The 20,545-nt window shown below is 34.4% G+C and overlaps 1 protein-coding gene across 1 annotated transcript in view; it reads left to right on the top strand.

Moving 5' to 3' along the window:
• ATR (ATR serine/threonine kinase) overlaps positions 1-20,545 on the top strand; it is a 119,249-nt gene that overhangs the window by 79,933 nt on the left and 18,771 nt on the right. Inside the window, exons 31-41 of the mRNA XM_027875875.1 lie at positions 1,751-1,842; positions 2,120-2,297; positions 4,723-4,902; positions 5,626-5,785; positions 7,084-7,263; positions 9,904-10,046; positions 13,304-13,401; positions 14,263-14,495; positions 15,262-15,396; positions 16,813-17,016; positions 18,520-18,663. Coding sequence (XP_027731676.1) covers positions 1,751-1,842; positions 2,120-2,297; positions 4,723-4,902; positions 5,626-5,785; positions 7,084-7,263; positions 9,904-10,046; positions 13,304-13,401; positions 14,263-14,495; positions 15,262-15,396; positions 16,813-17,016; positions 18,520-18,663 — 1,747 coding nt within the window. The remainder of the gene's footprint in view (positions 1-1,750; positions 1,843-2,119; positions 2,298-4,722; positions 4,903-5,625; positions 5,786-7,083; positions 7,264-9,903; positions 10,047-13,303; positions 13,402-14,262; positions 14,496-15,261; positions 15,397-16,812; positions 17,017-18,519; positions 18,664-20,545) is intronic.

The following is a 20,545-nucleotide window of genomic DNA, read 5'->3' as shown; positions in this document are numbered from 1 at the left end:
AGTAACCACTATCATCATTAAATAGATCTGTGTCCTGTGAATTAATAATAATATCTTAGATATTACTGATACAGTTTACAGAACACTTAGCTCACAGTAACTCTAAGAGAATATTCACTTATAAATTATGAATCCCAGTTTATAGATGAGGCAGCTGAGGCTTGAGGAGATTGAGTTTTATGACTTGAACCTAGAAGTCTAGTGATCTTTGTATTATGCCATTTAAAGCTTCTGGTAGCAAATTTCCAAGAACATTTTGCATTTAAAGCATATTACTTAAAAAGTGATGGTGATAAAAAAAGAGTGCTTGGACCTGATTTCTAGCATATTGTCAGTAGACAACTTTGAAGAAACTTCTACATAGCCAGTTATTTTTTTCTGTAGAAAGTACAGTTCAAAGGGCAAATCTCTTTGAAAAAGTAAGCTGAGGGACAGTTTTTGCAGCAGAATAAACATGAATGAATGATATCAGAGTGTGATTTCCAGAGTAACCTCCTGAGTAAGAAAAAATTAGACGGGAAACATCTCTGCTATTGCAGTCTTCTGTCTAGTTAACCTGCATAATATCTCTCCTCCATCTTAAATGCCAAGCAGTGTGTAATAGAGCCAATATCATGAGAAAACTTGTTTCCCCTTCCAAAAAGAGACAGGGAAGTAGTAAACATGAATATGACTCTGGAACTAATTATTATTAGTTCAAAGGAAGCAAATAAATTATTTTTTAATAATATGCACATGTAGCAAATGAAGCTGATGGTAGTACATTTTTATATAATCATGAAGACCTAGTTTGTTACCAAAAGTGAGAAAAGACAAAGGAATTTTATTGGTTAAAAATATTTATTTTGTACCTAGCATATTTCTTTAAACCTTGCTATAAACTATATGTCATATTTATATTTAGACATTTGAAGAGATGAATGGATATATGTAGTATTACTTTAATAATAATAGAAAAAACATAAGTAACTAGCTACTTTAGTTTGTTACTGTTCTCTTTTATACATGCCTTGGGAAAACCTTGCTGGTTGATTATAATCCAAGGCCCTCCTGTATACCTAGTATCAAAATTGTAGCTATAGTGCCTTTGAAAGAAAGAGCTGGCTTTTATAAGGCAGACTTGGCAACCTTAAAGTAACAGAATATGTCAGAAGGACTTAGTAAAGCTTTAGGGTGATCTATTTTTACATTTTTTAATGTGACTGACCTCGTGAGCTTCTTCCTACTTTTCAAGCTGATGTTGCCTTTACTCTTTTTTAATCCCTGTCTGCAAATCAAGTAATTGCTTCTTTAACAAAAAAATCTACACAATTTTGCTACTACCACTTACCATGTATCCCTTTACTTTTATCTCTTTCCTAATAGACTTATTCAAGATAGGGACGATATCACTTTTGTATTTGTATCCCTAGCACCTAGGACAGTGGCTAGAATATATTAGTAGGTATTTAATAAATATTTATTGATTGATCAATAATTGATTTTGTCTTTTTATGTAAAACAAGCAACTAACCAGTCATAATGACAACTTAATATATATTCCTGGAACTAGAATTTGTTTTTAGAACATAGACTAATAGAACTACAGAAATGACCAATGGGGGGGAAATTTGCTCAGGAGTAAAGAAAAATTTAGAACTTACTAAATTATTTCTGGACCTTTAGTAGCAAAACACTTTGTTCTTGAATCTTTTCAAAATCTCCACTTAGAGCTTAAATAGAATGATTGAGGTTTTTTTTTTCCTAATAGGTCTGAATGGACAGATGAATTAAACACTTACAGAGTGGAGGCAGCTTGGAAACTGTCACAGTGGGATTTAGTGGAAAACTATTTGGCAGCAGGTAAAAATAGATTGAAAGACAAGCAGTTTTAATACACTTAGAAAATTCTGGCTGTAGAAGTAGCCAGGCAGTGTTTATACTTTAGTCTTTCCATCTGTACTACTGTCTTTTTTCCATTTACATACTGTAAAGTAGAATGAAGTACTCATTTTAAAAACAACTTTAGATGAATTGAGCTAAGGATTTTTACTAAGCACTTTGCCAAATGAGACAGTTAATTGTACACCACCTGCTGTGACATGATATGAAATTACTTTTTTCTTAATTTATTTTTCAGATGGAAAGTCAACAACATGGAGTGTGAGACTGGGACAACTATTGTTATCAGCCAAAAAAAGGGATACAACAACTTTTTATGAGACGTTGAAACTAGTCAGATCAGAACAGATTGTACCTCTTTCAGCAGCAAGTTTTGAAAGAGGCTCCTACCAGCGAGGATACGAATATATTGTTAGGTACTTTTTGGTTTCTCTAGGTCTGATATTTTTATAAATTTATTTTAAAACCTTACCTGACAAGTCTACAACTTATTCCATTCACAGCAAATGTTGATAATATGTTTGGTACATTACATCATATCTGGCTAAACTGAATTATCCTGTGATTGTTTGTTTCTACCTTGAAATCACTAGTATTTGCTAAAGAGAAAACACCTTTCTGACCAATCATTTTTAATCTGAGATGCACTTAAGGAACTTTTTTTTTAATGCCACTGGTATTTTGCAAGTCTATAACTTCGCCTTTGTGAGTATTCCTACTTGATGCAAATTGTGCATCTTCCACATTTTAGTGGATAGTGAAACAAGTTGCTGTAGCCAGAAAGAGTCATCCCCTGATGGCCAGCCCTTTATTAATGTACTTTGTGCTTACTTATGCTGGTTACAGATATATATTCTCTAAGTGACCCATTCTTGAAACCTTTTCATGTTGATGAACATGATGACTTGTACTTGGCTAGAACAAATAACCTTTTGAGAACCTAAGTTCATTTCCGCCTCATAATGATGCATTGGAATAGAACCTTAGTAGACAGTAAATTTTTTTTTTTAATATTTAGAATGATCTTCCTCCACGTGTTGAACCAGTGTTTATTTTATTTTATTTTATTTTATCTTGGGGTTAAGTGGCTTGTCCAGGGTCACACCGCTAGTACACGTCAGGTGTCTGAGGCTGGATTTGGACTCAGGTCCTCCTGACTCCAAGGCCAGAGTTCTATCTACTGCACCACCTAGCTGCTCCAAGAAGTTCTTTATCTGTGTTTTTGGTTTTTTGTTTTGGTTTGGGGGTTTTTTTTTGGGTTTTTTTTTTTTTTTGGTGAGGCAATTGGGGTTAAGTAACTTGCCCAAGGTCACACAGCTAGTGAGTGATATGTGTCTGAGGCCATATTTAAACTCAGAACCTCCTGACTCCAGGGCAAGTGCTCTATCCACTGAGCCACCTAGCTGTCCTGACAGTAAATTTTTTTAAGACACCAAAATAACTTAACTCTGGGTTTCATCTACTTCAGTAATGTATTCTTTATGTCATTATCCTAGAAAAATAGCCTCTGCTAGTTGTAGACATCTTCTTTTGGTTATTGATTATTTTTCTGAGTTTTGTGATTCAGTTATATGAATTTTAGTTAACTATAATAAAACAGTTTCTCAGGTATTTAAGAGAAAAGAACATCAAATATTTTAGTGGTGCTATTTCAGTATAGACTGATTATCATGTATTTCCCAGAGACATAATATCTGATCAAAAAATAAATTCTAACATATTTGCTTATAACTGAGGGGGAAATGACAAAAAAAATTTTTTTTTAATTTTTTGGGTTACTTAGAAAAAAACTGATTTATAATGAATTTTTTTTCATTTATTAATCTGCAAGAGGTATATATGGACAACTGCATATTGCAGAATGCAGTATTTATTGTTAGCTCCCTTTATTAGATTTTGTGAGGCCAGGGTGGCAGGTCTGGAACTTAAATGAAATCGTTGTTTTAATATGTTTGTATACTGCAGCCGATGTCTACTCCATAAATGCTGCTATTTATGTTTAAATTTATATGGTTGGTTACAAGGAATTATAGAAAACACCAGTTACCTCAATTAGAAAGAAAATTCAAAGTGATAACCACAAATAGTCATGTCAATCTTAAAACCAGACATTTTACGTGTATGTGTAGAAGTTTTGGCTTGTTTGTTAGTAGTGTTGCTTGTATGCTTAAGTTTTTCTTTTTTTTAAATTGTAGTTCATTTTTAAAATTGAGGAGAATAACAGAGAACTAACTTTGTAAATTAATGTTCTATGCCATTTTTTAGTGTTAAAAGTTTACCACTTATATATCAAGAATAAATAGGAATAGGGATTGTACATGTGACTTAATTGGTTAAGGAAGATCTTTCTGTCTCTGCTGGTCAGCAATCTTCTCTGAAACTTAGAGTCTTAGTTGTCTAGAGCAGTGGCATCAAATTCAAATAGAAATCAGAGACACTAATCTGTACTGAAGGATCCCTACAGGCTACTTATTGACTTAGTTTTAAATATGGTATCTATGTTTTATTTCATTTTTATTTATTTTGTTACATATTTCTTAATTACATTTTAATCTGATTCATGCTACACTTGGGAGTGTTGCGGGCCATGTGCTTGACCCTGAGAGTTTCAGTGACCTGCTCAAGGGTCACCCGGCCAGGATGTGTCTGAGGCAGGATTTGAACACAAGTCTCCTTGATTCTGAGGCCAACTCTCTAGCCCATACTACCTCAAGAAGAACTACTTTAGTTATAACTGCACATTTGATTCTTTTGAATTCAAAAGTCATCTTCATGATTGGTTTAATTCATATGACCAAATGACAAGTTTTTAATTTAAATAGATTTCTCATTTCCCCTTAGGTTGCATATGCTCTGTGAATTGGAACATAGTATTAGACCTTTGTTTCAACAGTCTACAGGTGACAGTAATCAAGAGGATTCCCTCAACTGGTTAGCTCGTCTAGAAATGACCCAAAACTCCTATCGAGCCAAAGAGCCTATTCTGGCACTCCGTCGAGCTTTATTAAGTCTCAAAAAAAGGTTTGACTTTTCACTTTCTTTTCTTAATGTTGAAGTTTGTGAATTCAGTGTTATATATAAGTTTTATTTAAGCATCCTAATTTTTAGTCTGAGTCGGTGGCTACCTTTGTGTTATCAAAAGTACACTTCTGTTGGGAATATAGTCAACATGGATTAGTAGAAAGAACATTAGGCTTGAAATTAAGAGACCTAGATTGATTTCGTTTCATATTTACTGGCAGTACAACTAAGAGGGAGGTCATCTGAGCCTCATTTTTCTCATTTTGAAAGCTGGAATAAGAATGTTATCAATATCTGTTTCATAGAATTATAATGTAGAAACAACTTTGCAAATTGGGACATGGAAAGAACTATTATTGTTATTATTACTTTTCCGACCTCTAACCTAGTTCATTCATTCATGTCTGTTTATAAGGTTTTTCTATACCTTTATATACAGATCAGTTCATTATGATCAATTTTCATGAGCCTAGAATACATGAAAGTAGGTAAATATTTTTTGAAGTTATAAGTCAGCATTTAAAGAAGTGTTTATTAGATTCTTTTGAAGGAAAATTACCTGCAGCCTCCTTAGTATCTGGGACTGTTTCTAATTTTTGTCTTTGTTTCCCCAGTTTGTATCTTAGTACTTTCCATATAAATAGGTGTTGAATTGAATTGAATGGTGAGGTCACATATTTCACTTTTCAGCTATTAATATAGCACTTTGGACTATTACTCTAGACCAGACTATAGCGAAATGGTTGGAGAATGCTGGCTGCAGAGTGCCAGAGTCGCTCGAAAGGCTGGCCATCACCAGACAGCCTACAATGCTCTCCTTAATGCAGGAGAATCACGACTTGCTGAATTATATGTGGAAAGAGCAAAGTGGCTGTGGTCCAAGGTAAGAGAGAAGACTATATCACCAATGTATGACCAATAATATATACTATGTGTCTTAACTGTGCCTCCCTCTGCCTGCTATCCTCTTGTGAGGAATAAGGAGTGACAGATTTGGAGATTATACCCTACTCCTGCTTAATGACAGAGATAATGCCTAAGCCTGTTTCAGCCTTCTTCCTCATTTACCTCCCACAGCCTGTCTGGAACCAAAGACTTTTGGTGCTGTTATTGTCCTGGTTCCTGCCTTCTTTGTCTTTTGGAAGTCTCTGGGTGCCTTCCTAGCCTTGGACAAAAGCAGTACTACCTTTACTCTTTTCATGTGTCCTTTATGCATCTCCCTACTAGACTTGATATCTAGGACTATTTATTCTACTTTAAATGTAGTTGGCACCAAATTATTTTAAACTGTTGTTTCCTAGAGATTAAGCTATGAGGGTGGGGGACTGGAGAGAGATTGCAAACCAATCCATTTCTTCTCCTAGCTCCTGGCCTTAGGTTGGGAGACCATCCCTCTTCTTCTGAGGGCTCATATTGATACCCTGATCCCTAGCTCAGTTCTCATCTCCTTAGATCATAGCTGAGAGTTCTTCTCTCCTTTAGCTGTCCCATAGTCTCCCATAGGCTGAGACTAACTTCCTAGAGGCATTTCCCAGTTTACTTACTTTTTTTTGCTTCTGCAAAAGATATTCAGCTGAAACTGTGCTATAGCTCTGTTCATAGAGACTGAAACACCTGGTGGTGGTGAGGGCTTATGTAACAAGCTGAACTTAATTCCCAGACTACATACTCACCATACATACTGGGTACTCACCATACCCAGTACTCACCATTAGTATGGAATTATCAAGCACAGTGTGACCTATATTAGATATTAAGTTTTACCGGTTGTGGATGCTGTAATCCTCTTAAAAACAAGATTATTGATGAAGAGAAGAAATATTGCCTAGTTAAAAAACAGGAAATGGTGATCTCTCTCCCATCAAGACACAAAAAATCAGTCTTTGAGCATGAATCACTAGCTGATAAAAATCATTTTGCATGTTTCGTGACACTGCTATGGGATTTTACATAATATTCAAGTTCCTATGCCCTTAGGAGTTTATTACTACAGAAACCTAATTTCATTTGCCTCAATACTCTAAGTGGAAATCAAGTCAGAAGAGCATATGGTGGTAGACATTAAGTAGACTCATGACCTTGTCGATTTACAACATTAACCCAAACACTTTGGACTATGCATTTTATTGTTACGGACTAGAATATTTTGTTTAAAACAAAACATTTTAATCTTTTTTTTAGGGTGATGTTCACCAGGCATTAATTGTTCTTCAGAAAGGGGTTGAGTTATGTTTTCCTGAGAATGCAGCTCCAGCAGACAGCAAGAATGAGTTAATCCATGGTCGAGCTATGCTACTTGTGGGTCGGTTTATGGAAGAAACAGCCAACTCTGAAAGCAACGCAATTATGAAAAAATATAAGGCAAGTTGAATTCTTTATGCAGAGTTGTAATAGAAATTTCAGCTTTAATATGAATAATCAAGAGCAGGTAGTAGAGTACAATTCCTACCTTATATTTTACACATTTTAAGATTTGTAGTTAGGATTCATCTTGGTATTATGATCGCGACTAATAAACATTTAAGCTTGAAAAACTTGCTAAACTAAAACCAGAATATACATTTGGATAGTTTTTCTTTCCAATAGCCTCAAAATGTTCAGAACTCTCCAGAATGCGAAAGGGACATATTCACTAAAATTATGGGTAAACATCAACATTATTGATCATTTGTATCCTAATATATGTTTAAAAAAAACAACACTTTCATTAAGTTTTTTTTAAAATCAGAAAGTTAGAAAAAAATCTGCAAAATTGCCTTTATTTATATTTCCTTTAAGTGGATTAAAATAAATTTGTAAAAGCTGAGACTAGCTGTGGTTACAATTTGTTAACACAAAGAAGTTATTTAAATTCTGAGCTGGTTTCAGGTGTTATAATCATTAAGTCACTTGTCTGGTAAGGAGAAGAACTAACCATCTATGGTTGGGGCTACACATCTCACTTCAGTAAAACATTACTTATTGACTAATAACGTGTTTTCCCTCTTATATTTCAGTACTTCGACAATTCATGATTTACTCACAATGGGTACTTATTTCACTTATACAGATTTCAAATCTCTTGCCCACTTAGCAAATAGATTCATAAATTGTTTTGATGGAAAAATTAGATTATTTGCCAAACTTTTAAGGATAAGCCTCTCTGGACTTTCCTTAGCTGGTCCTAGGACAACAGAAATACATTCTATTGCTGGATGTATATTAGAAGCCTTTCTAGTTTAGGAGGACCTATTAGAACTTACAACCCTGATAATAAAACTTTTGAGACTCCGGAGGCCCCGTCTTCCCACTGTAAGACACAGGAATAAGACTTAGGTGCAATTTGTTAACATACACTAACTGTAAAGAGGTTTTCTGAAATGTCTCTTTAAAGATCTAGAGATGAAGATGCATCTAGAAATGAAAACCTAAGATAATTATCAATGCTATGGGCAAATTATTTCTTAAATTATACATAGATGATTATTGAGATTCTTATTCAAAGAGCTCTATTTGAGTTGCTTAAAAGAGTTTATGTAGAACATGAAAAGGAATTAAAAAGCGTTTATTAAATACCTACTATGTGCCAGGCACTAAACTAGCATTTTGCAAATAATATCTCATTTGATCCTCACAACCCTGGGAAGTAGTTGCTGTTGTTATGCCCATTTTCCATTTGAGGAAACTGAGGCAAGCAGAGTTTTAAATTATTTGCCCAGGGTAACATAGCTACTGAATTTGAATTCAGTTCTTCCTGATTCCAGGTCCATCTCTGTTCACTGAGCCACACAGCTGCCAACTGTTTTTATTGAATACTTACTGTGTGTGCTAAATGTTATGAAATGTAGTGATAGTATAAATGCCCTGAAGGTCTTAAAATCTAGCTAAAGTTTGTTTTTCTGGCGATGATCTGTGGGGTTTTTTTGATTGTCATTTTATTTTCTGTATTAAAAAATTCTGAACAGTTTTGTATTTCTTGCATTATGATGTTCATGTTTTTTGACTTGTTATGTTCTTCTGGGTGACCTATAATACTTAAATTGTTTCAGCATATCTTGTGATCTTCAAAATCAGTGTTTTGCTTTTGTAGAGATTGTGTATTATTTTAATGTTACTGTCTTCTGCTTCTTTTCTTCCATATTATCCTTCACTTCAGTATTTTTGTATTCCAAATCAATTGTTCTTTCTTTCATTTCTTGCCACCTTGGATTCAGTGTTTCTAGTCTGCTAATTATTTCCACTATGTAGGCTGTAATTTCTACCATTCATTACCTTTTAACCTGTGTTTTCAAGATTCTTATTTGTCTCTTGAACCATTTGGGAACATCATGCTGTGATTTCATATGCTTCTGGGAGTCTGCAGGGTCTTGTGTATCTTTGGGTATCAGTCTCTTTCCTCCACACACTTGTGAGCACCTTGCCCCATTTCCTTTTATTCTTTAGTTTTCTGGCTGCAGCACATTGCTACCCTGCAAGAAGAATACTCTTCTTCTTCCCTATACTTCCTTCTCTTTGGCAAGGGAGAGGACATAGCTGAGGTCTGCTACTTGTTGGCACCCTTTGCCACAAGGGGAGGGCAGAGATGGAGTTGCTGGCTTAGCAACACACCAATTGCTGAATGGATCCCAGAGCACAAGCTGGTGGAACATGTTGTGCCTTTCTCCCTGCTCATTGTGGGAGTGAGCATCTTAGGTATTAGGCTAATTCATCAAGGTCTTACCTTGCTGAACTCTGTAATATCTTGGTCTGCGGAGACAGCTTACACACAGTTTCCTATTTTGGGGAGTTTGTGAGGACTGGAGAAATGTCCAGTCTTCCGTCTTGTTAGTTACATGACTAAGGTTTGTTTTTGAAATAAGTTTTTCCAGTGTTACTGCCTACCATGCAAGATTGTTATGAAAAATTATGGAGAAACTATAAAGTTTTATTTAAAGATTTCTTTTAGGAAGACTTCTTATTCATATTTCCAATCACATATTCTAAATATTTCCTAAGGTAAGTTTTCCAATTTATCATTTTCAGGATGTAACCTTATTCTTGCCAGAATGGGAGGATGGACACTTTTATCTTGCCAAATACTATGACAAATTGATGCCCATGGTCACTGACAACAAAATGGAGAAGCAGGGAGACTTGATAAGATATATTGTTATTCATTTTGGAAGGTAAAATTTAAGGTGTAATATTTTTGCTTGATGAATATGTAGAGCTGTTTGGCTTACGTATACTCACATAGCAAACCATTGCATTTAGGATTTAAGTGGTTCTGTTTCCTCCTTTACCTATGATATAATTTGTTAACTGGATATTTAAATTGAAATTTTTTTAATGTCTCATTTGAAATCTGGAAATTCTTGAAAATGTCTGCAATGAACTCTTTAATACAAAATATTTAATAAAGGCTATCTATTTACCATATTGCTGACCAGCTTATATTTATTAGAAATTGAATGAAATGGCAGCGTTACCTACGGTTTGGAAGAAACAGAATATTTGCAATTCATAAAAGCAGATGACTATATATCATTCCAGACTTGTGAGATTTTTCTCACTAATTAGTCATTGAACCTGAAAATTTTTAATTTGAGAAATGAGTGAAAAGTTGTTTTTATAGAAAAATGTGTTTTGAATTCTAAACAACCGACCAATGAACTTTTGGACAGCAATCTCATTTGTAAGTTGAAACTTGTTTATATTGATAATCCTTGCCTATCTTCTGTCTGTTTACCTTAAATTCTTACTTGCAAAGACTTTTCAAAATAGTTTATTTAGTTGGCTTTTGGCAAACTTAGCAAGAATTATTTTAGTAAAGCAGTATACTTGGTTCAGAGGTTTTAATCTATCAGTATTGGCCAGGCCTCACTTCCTAATGTAAAATTCAGACATTATTGAATCCAACTTACTAATGGCTTGTAGTTGAGGCAGAAATCTTTATATATTCTGCTTCAGAATATAAGTGTAAACAAAAAAAAATGAGTGAATTTGCTGATTGTTTTCTCCTACTGTAAATAATGACCTAAACTTGATCTTTATACCTTAGAAGGTATCATCTTGGATATCAATTTGTATTGTGTATACTTTTTTCTGTTGAGTATCTACTGCCATTCTTCTAGGTGTTATGAAAGATTTTGTAAAATGTATAATAATATCTTGCTTTCATTGTTTAAGAAGACAGAAAAATGTTTGACACATTTCAGAAAGTTTTATATCCAAAATGTTGCGAGGAGGGGAAAATTCCAGAATTCTTATAGATACACATATACAGAAGCAGTAGTAAACTGGCTGTATTTGGAAGAAAATGAGTCCCAAACTTATTTGGCCTGCCACCCCCTTTTCAAAAAACAAAAAAAATTACTCGGCACCCTCCTGGAAATCTTTAACTCTTTAAAGGTTTGGGTTTGGGTTTTTGGGGGGTTTTTTTGGAATTTTGCATCATTTCAAAATAAAATTTTTTTTTAAAATGACACATCTTAAATTTAATAATTTATTGTAAATTTGTGAGGTTTTTCCTGCATTGAAATTTTGATGATGCAATTTTGTGTCATGTAACCTTATAGTATCATATTGTAAACAAGTCATTACACACATATTCCTGCCAAGGCATGCTGGACTTCCCAACAATGTGCTCTCCTGCCAACACTTGCTTGTTAAGACCTGTCAGCAGACTTGACCACTGATAGGTTATAACTTGCATTTTGTGTGTTTATTTGGAAAATAATGTAATCACTACAACTCTTAACCTTGTTACACAACAGATGAAACATGTATGAACGGTTTTTCAAAATTTTCTTATCTTCTCTTCTTTCCTTATGCATCCACTACCCTCTTATTTTTATTCAATGCCCCCCAATTGCATCTGAGGCTACTACTGCTCCCCTGGATCATTCCAGCGCCCCCTACAGGGAGGTATCGCCCACTTTGAGAACCTCTGGCTAAATCAAGGGTCTATCCATAGGTTCTACAGACTGCTCCCTACTCCTCCTGGGTCCTGTGTATAGATTTCAGAGGGCAAGGAGGTTCTGTGAACTTGGATCGGAACAAAATTATACTTTTGTTTTTACTAACCTCTAACATTTCCTTCAATTTGGAAGGGGTCCACAGGCTTCAGCCGGCTTCCAGAAAGCTCTGTAACACAAAAGGAACACTGGGTTCATGATGGGAAAAAGGACTGGTTAGTGGAAAATTGTTAACTGGTAGTTAAGGGTCAGATTGCAGAAATCTTCAAGCAGAAGACTGAAGAGTTTGAGCTTTTCTATGTAGGCAGAGAGGAGTCATTGAAGATTTTTAGAAGCTGAGCAACTTGATGAAATCACTATTTTAGAAAGATAGTCTAGTGTCGATGGGCAGGGCCAGGAAAAGAAGAGATCGGAAGCCATTGGGCCCCCTAGGAAGTTGCTTCAGTGATTCTCTAGGCCAAAGGGACAGGCTTGACCTGACACAAGGTGGCACCTCCTTACTTCTTGATCAGCATTAGGATGAAAAATGAATTGTAGGTCATTCAGTAGTTAACAGAAGGAAGTTTACTTAGCCATAACATAAGTAGGATATTTAACAAGGGTATTACAGTGTTTAGCTTGAGGAGAAGAATCTCATTTCCATATGGAAACACATCTGGTTAGCAGGGCAGGGTGTGATGACTCATCATAATCTAAAGGAAATGTAGATGCTTTATGTCAAGGACACCAGCCTCACATAGATGGGCCTTTTTATGTTCTTAGGTGATCCAGAAGCTAGGTCAGAATATCCAGAGGCTTTCAGGAAGCTGATTTAAGGGAGGCACAGTTTTAACTTTGGCCCTGGGCCAATCAACCCCAGGAAACATTTTCAGGGGAAAACTAGATTAACTTTCATGGGGAAAGAGTTGGAATATTGCTCCCACCATACCAGGAATAGTAAGGGTCTAGACTAGACTTACGTCAGTAAAATAGAAAGGAAAGGATGGATGAGAAATATTAAGGAAAGAATATACAGAACATGGTCTAGCTAAGAACTTAGTTGACCTTGGCCAAAGGCCATTGCAAGATAGAACTTTGTCATTGGATAGGTAGAGGGTGAAATCAGATAACTTCAAGGCTTCTTTAAGACTTAGCTCAAATACTACTTTCTGCCGGAAGACTTTCTGAATCCCCTTAGCTGCTAGTTTCTTCCTATCTAAAAATCTGTTCTTTAGGTGTCTCACTTGTATTTATTTATATTATGTTGTTTCTTTAGAGTATAAAGTCCCTGAGGGCAGGAACTGTTTTTGCTTTTTCTTTGTACCCCAAATGCTTAGCACAATGTAAGAACCTTGCTGAGAGCTCTTAGTAAAAGTTTAATAAGTGCTTATTAATTGATTTTTCAGAATTCTATATGTACTCTAGATTTCAAACCTTATAGTGTAAAAAGAAGGATGTACTAATGTTCGTTGACTATGCAATTACAGATCTCTGCAATATGGTAACCAGTTCATATATCAATCAATGCCTAGGATGTTATCGCTGTGGCTTGATTTTGGTGCTAAAGCATATGAATGGGAAAAAGGTATAACTTTTTCTACAATATGACAAATATTTTTAAAAGAAAATTGTTTTTTATAAAATCAGATTATACTAATAATCTATTAAGTTGTGAAAGTTTGATGTAGAAACTAGAGGAGTGACAAATTAAATAGCTGCAGTTTGATTCCTAGGAATATTGGTCACATAATATATGTCTTAGAGCACCTAAGTGAAAACATGTCCTTACCTGGATAAGTATACCTTCCTACATCTGGGCAGATGAGGCTTGCCCAAATGCAGAGATGAATTTAGGACAATTCATACTAAGTGAAGATTTAGCACATTTTTTGATGGGGCTCAGTGTAGTAGAAATGTCAGGTTACCCATAATTTGAGCTAAGCAGACTATACAAAAAATAAACTTAGCCTTTACAACTTTGCCTCTAAAGAATTTTGTGGCTTAAGATAATACTTTGTCCAGACTTTAGTTCCCATGTAACCCAGTAAAGAGATTATATTTGATGAGAGTTCTAAAATTCTGATCCTTTAAATGCCAATGACAGTATCTGAAGGAGTTTCCACATGTAGAGGGGTTTGTTTATCCTGTTTATTTCAGATTACAGCTGATACCCTTAAATGGGTCTCAGTATGTGTCCAGCAATGGCCAGCGAGTTCCTCCCTATTCAGAAATAGGCAGACACATCGTCTTTGCATATGATTATAACAGAGGTTCAGAAGTGAAGGTTTAGAAAAGTTTTTTGAAGCTCTGAAACTTTAAAAGAAATGTATACTTCTAATTTGGAACTCAAAATCTTATGGAAGTGAATGTTGAAAACTAAAAATAAATAATATATTTTTTAAATGTATACTTCTGTAAGACTGATTTACTGTCATATTTCTTCTAGCTGATCGTTCTGATCGTTTGCAAATGAGAACTGATTTAGCCAAAATAAACAAGGTGATCACAGAGCACACAAATCATTTGGCACCTTACCAGTTTCTAACAGCTTTTTCGCAGTTGATCTCTCGAATCTGTCATTCTCATGATGAGATCTTTGTTGTTTTGATGGAAATCATTGTCAAAGTGTTTCTAACCTATCCTCAGCAAGCAATGTGGATGATGACTGCTGTGTCCAAGGTAATTTAATAACTATGATAATTTCTTTTTATAAAATTAAAAAATAAATTACAAGTAGTTGTATCATTTCAGTTGTTAGTAGTAGTGTAATACTAATCTGTAGATAAAAAAAAATCCCCAGGTTCTTTTCCTCTTTTGGGGTATTGTAAAACAAAAAAGAGGCAACATGGCAAGGCAGCTAGAGAGCTGGTTTTGCATTCAGGAAAATTTAGGAGTCAAGGCCTACCTCTGTCCTTTAATATTAGTCATTTAATCTCTGTGCTCTATGCAGCCCTCTAAGACTGTAAATTACACATGAATTGTTGGTCTGCAGTACCGAAGGAAGTTTTGACACTTGGAATTTGCTATACCAATGAAATCACAAATCTGGACCTTTCTCACCCGCTAAAAAAATGAAAGTGAACATGTGTGGGATTTTTTTTTAAGCACCATAGCTTAAAATTTTAGTACTTTATAGACAATTTCCATAGAAATTGAGGTAATTAGCACATAATAAGGTTAAGGGAATAGCCACAGTTTTTGTCTACCGTCAAATAATTTTACACTGTGGTAAATGATAATATATTTTGTTAGGTTTTTTATTATATATGTCATCTGAAATGTGAGCTTCATAACTCACATTTCTGTATGACTCGGTTGTGAATTATTAGTGAAAATTCATCTTTTCCTTTGTACTTGATTTATATTATACTCCAGAGTTTCAGAAATAGTTTTATTTCAGGAGTAAATATGTAAATTGAATTTGATAATATATTTTTTCTTGCAGTCGTCTTATCCCATGCGTGTAAACAGATGCAAGGAAATTTTAAATAAAGCTATTCAAATGAAGAAATCTTTAGGAAAGTTCATCGGTGATGCAACTCGCCTAACAGATAAACTTCTAGAATTGTGCAATAGATCGGTACAGTAAAAAGTCTTATTATTTACAGACTACCCACAGGGTAATTTTTGCAGAGAATTTTTGGTATCATGATTTAAATCATTTTATCTTTCATAATAGCTACTTTACTTTATACTTCTCCTAAATTAGCTCAGCATTATTTTAATGTTCATTGAGCTTTTATTATCAGGACCAACCTTGACTATGGAATTTTTAAAAACCATTTTTATTATTTATTTACAAAATATTTTTAGTTTTTTAAAATTTATCTCTCCTACTTCTGTCTCATCTTTTCATTTTAAAACCTTTAATATATTTAAGAACATTAACCTATATATAATAAAAAGGGTAGCTATAGAACTATAATATATAATATTAATGTATTATATAACTATAACATATAATATAACAACCAAAAGAAAAACTGGGCCTTTTTTGTAGTAGAAAAAATTTTTGGAAATGTTGCTTCATTTGTCAAGTATTTATTGTCATCTGACTGGTATGCAGGTTTCTGATAGGTGATATATATGGTATTTTGGTAGCAACTCAAATAGCAGTGGCTTTTTATTATACCAGGTTATTTACGCAAAGACAGTCCAATAACTCAGTTATTCAGGGGTTTTGTTGTATACTTTTAAACCACTGCATTATAAGTGTTGAATCAAATGAGGTAGAATTCAATTATTCTTAATTCGTTCCTTACCCGTAGCTGTGTTAATAAGTTAGTAGTGTTAGTAAGTTCATCAGTAAAAAGATTGATGGTACCATTTATTTGTGGCTTTTGAGCAATTGTTCTTTTCCATTACCATCAATATTGGCATGTTCAAACTTAATAATGGGTTGCTTTTCTAAAGTTCACTTTTAAGTTGTTCAGCATTTATTCTTTCACCTTGAACACTGAATAAAAGAACAAAGTTAGAACATAGTACTGACATTGAAGATGCCCAAGTATTTCTCTCGAGTTTGTTGTTGCTCTGCTATATAATTTTTTAAAAGCTACTTTTTTCCTCGATTCTTGTTCTGTGGTCAAAAGGGAGGGTAATTTTTGCCCAGTTAATTTGTTTAATATTATATACAGCATGTTAATCACTTGGTGCTACAGCTTTTTTCATTTTCATGTTGAAGTACTAATATCTAAAGCTTGTCTATATCATTGAGATCTTTGTGATCAATTTTTTAAAGTCCTTGATAGAACTTTGAGCTTATATAGAATATTTTAATTGTGATATTATATTATCCTCATTATGTTTGTATGCCTACCATAGTATTTCACATGTAATGGGCACTTAATAAATGTGTACTGACTTGAATTGAAGGCTTTATTGTTGGGGTAAAGTAACTGAGTAACTATGGTGGCAAAGTTTGGTTAGGATCTTTGGTTAAAAAGCATTTGAGAACTCTGAGATGAAAAACGTACTATCTGTCTTTATTTTCTAGGTTGATGGAGGTAGTAGTTCTACTTTAAGCATGAATGTTCATTTCAAAACCCTTAAAAAACTGGTAGAAGAACCAACATTTAGTGAAATACTAATTCCCTTACAATCTGTAATGATACCAACTCTTCCATCAACTCCTGGCACTCATGTTAACCATGACCCATTTCCTGGACATTGGGCCTATATTTCAGGCTTTGATGATATGGTAAGATTGAGATATATGACTATATCATTCATTTCCACATGTTTTTGTTGCTTTTCTTCATCACTGCATGAATGTTTTTTTTTTTGAAAATGTCATAACTGCTGTTGAAATAATTCATTCTCTGTGAAATATTCAATGTTATTAAAAACTCTAAGACTTGATCATTTCTTCAGATAAGTGAACTTTAACCTTAATAACATTTTTGAGTTTAAGAAGTTTTTTCCTCTAAATTCCAATGTGCCCAGATTATAAAAGGTTAATAAAATGAAACCTAGTATGTTTTTCTTATGATTATTACCGTTTTTTTACTAACAGTCCTTGTTGTCCCGAAGAAGATATGAGTGAGGAAAAAAATAAAAGATGCTAGATGGTAGGAAATGGCGGAAGGGGGGGAAGAACAAAGCTAGGCAAGTCTTATTTCCAAAAATTACTGATGATGATAGGTGATGTTTATGGTGCTCTTCACTCACATTGTATCAGCAACTCCTTCAGCTGCTGTCATACAGCCCTTGGGGTAGGTCCTGTAAGCATTTTTATTTTCATTTTACAAATAAAGGAACTGAGGCTCAGAGAACTAATCTCATCACATATCTAGTAAGTTCAAGGACTGAATTGGATCCCAGGTAGCTACTGTCTTCCACTCCAGTGCTATTTCTACCACACCACCCTCTGTGACATTAAAATATTATTTTATTAAACAAATATGTTAATATATCTAAATGACTGTTCTCCTTCAACATAGTCACCTTTTGAGGCCAAAACCTTACTCTGCTACCTTTGCTTAAAATTCTTTTGGAATTAACTTCATAGCTAATTGATAAGCCACAGAAGAAAATCAAGCTTATTTATTTATGTCTAATTTTTCACTATGCCTGATTTTACTTGGCTTGTGTATTCACCTCATTCATCATACTTGCCTCAGAAAATGACTTTTGGCACCTTTTTGTTATTATTGCAATCATTCAAAATAATGTTCCTATAGGGCAATTCCAAAAGAAGAGTTCCAAAACATTTTATGCAATGACAGCATAATAATGACAGATAATCTCACAGCCTTCTTAGGTGACCGTGTATCGACTCAATTTAGACATATATACGTACTCTGGTACCTTTATCAAAAAGTGTATCTCGTTGCCACATGTCACACCTTGTAGTTTTCCCGTTGATTCAAATACTGCTGCTTCCACTCCTTGGGAAGTAAAGTCATGTGGTAGAAAAAGGACTGGCCTCAAAAGGCCTGACTTCAAATCTTAGAATTCATACCTCACAGAATTGTTGAGAGAAAAGCCCTTTGTAAGCTTCATTGCTCTAAAGAAACGTGAGCTACATCACTGGGAAACCATTAAACCTTGAACAAAATTGGTAAAATAGCAAATTTATAAAATGTGTCAGTTATTTCATTATTTTAATTATGTAGTTATGACTAATACCCTAATACTCAACATGTTACATTTTTACTGTCAAATTTCAATCTAAATTCATGCTCAAATGGTTACCTTTCAGGTAGAAATTCTTCCATCACTTCAGAAACCAAAAAAGATCTCTTTAAAAGGATCAGATGGAAAATTCTATATCATGATGTGTAAGCCAAAAGATGACCTAAGAAAAGACTGTAGACTTATGGAGTTTAATTCCCTGATTAATAAGGTTTGGAAATAATTTGCTTTTATTTCAGCATTTGTATACCAGATTTTTTCCCCAAGAAATGTGTGTGTGTTTAAAATTTATTTTTCACTTAACTCTTTTTGTTTAATTCCAAATTTTCTCTCTACCTCCAAACCCTCCTCACCCATTGAGAAGGCAAGCAATGTGATATCACTTATACATGCGAAATCATATAAAACATTTCCATATTAGTCATATTGCAAAAAAAGAAAACCAAATTTTAATAGAATGTTCAATGTATTGGTTATTTGATTTGAAAAAACATATATATATACATTTACAAAAATATCAGAGAGGAAGTTATATCTTTCCTTGTTTCCCTTTCAACTTCTTTATAAAATATAAACCCACTGGTTAATGGCATTTAACCTTTCTTTTGTTTTCTTCAACTCAAAATAAAGGAAAAGGCTTGTTAATTTCTCCCTGATAGATACAACATGTTGTTGTTCAGTTCTTTCAGTTATGTCCAACTCTCTTTGACCTCATTTGGGGTTTTCTTGGCAGAGATACTGGAGTGGTTTGCCATTTCCTTCTCTAGTTCATATGACAGATGAAAAAATTGAAGCAAATAGGGTTTAGTGACCTGCCCAGGGTCGCATAGCCAGTAAGTGTCTGAAGATATATTTGAACACAGGCCTTCCTGACTCCAGGCCTGGCACTCTATCCACTGTACCATCTAGCTGCCCCATATATGACATGAGGGTTGATTAATTAAATGTTTTTAAGAGTTAATGCAAAGTTATCCCTTTAGTATCACTATTTAGGTTTCTGTAAATACAGGCATTGCTAAGCACTAAATATCATTTATTTCCTTGGACAAATATTTCTAGAGCTTTGCTATGAAATGTCTTTTTTTTTAGTTGTTTTCTGTGAGCTTCATGTTTTCTCCCATCTAGTTCACTGAACTTGTTTCAAGTAAAGAAAAATTAATAGGCCCAAAATAATAGTATCATGAGATTGACAAAATAACTCAACAAATTGTGTTTGTATCTGGCTAAATAAAAAATGACAGAAAAATCAAAACCAATGTTTTTAAAGCCAATATTTCAAAAGAGCTTCCTTTTTTTTTTATATTGATAAATGTTTACTTTCCAAAATGCTTATTTTCAGATACAGGCATAATCACAGATCATATATTGGAGGGTGAACCACTGCCACTAACTTGCCTGGTGTAGTTGTCCTAATGGCAAAGTACAGAGAGAACTAGGGGCAGGGGAAAGCAGGATGGCTTCTATACTCTAATTTTTAACCTTTGGAAGGAGATATCTGTTTTAAGAAATATACATTTCCAGGGAACAACCATCATAAAGAGCAAAGTCACCCAATGTCACCACTGGCTGGTCAAGGCCTTGACTCTTCCTTGCCTGAGTGGTGAGGTGGGGGGTGGTATACTTACCTTCTTTCATTACCTTCTGCTTCATGACTGTTCCCAAGCATTTTATCATTTTCCACCTATGCAAACATTCAATGAAATCCTCATACTCTAAGTTGCGTTCTTTCTTGGCTCAGGTTATACCAATTCCATGGGCACATTCAGTGAATTCCTTCTCAGAAGTATGGAATCGAGCTGGCATTTTGTAAGGTTGTTCAGCACTCATAATTGTCATCCATTTGTCAACATTGAGGCCCAGCCAGTTCTGCAGCCTATTCCAAACACCAGTCCTTTCCTTTACCAAAGTCTCTGCCATCTTTCGAGATTACTTTTTCTTTAACAGAATGGCAAGTACCTTAATTACAGATCTTTTCAGTAGTTATTCATGTGTTTTAGGTACTTGATATTTCTGAGTCTTTTCCTGGCCTCAAGTTAAATTTGTCCCAGCTTCTCTTCTGGACTTTGCCTTTATCAGCATTAGGAAAAATCTTG

The sequence above is a fragment of the Vombatus ursinus genome, unplaced genomic scaffold (genome assembly GCF_900497805.2).
Source record: "Vombatus ursinus unplaced genomic scaffold, bare-nosed wombat genome assembly UNPS02014810.1, whole genome shotgun sequence".
NCBI classification, from domain to species: Eukaryota; Metazoa; Chordata; class Mammalia; order Diprotodontia; family Vombatidae; genus Vombatus; species Vombatus ursinus.
The sequence above is the reverse complement of the archived record's forward strand: the minus strand, read 5'-3'. Positions and strand labels throughout refer to the sequence as shown.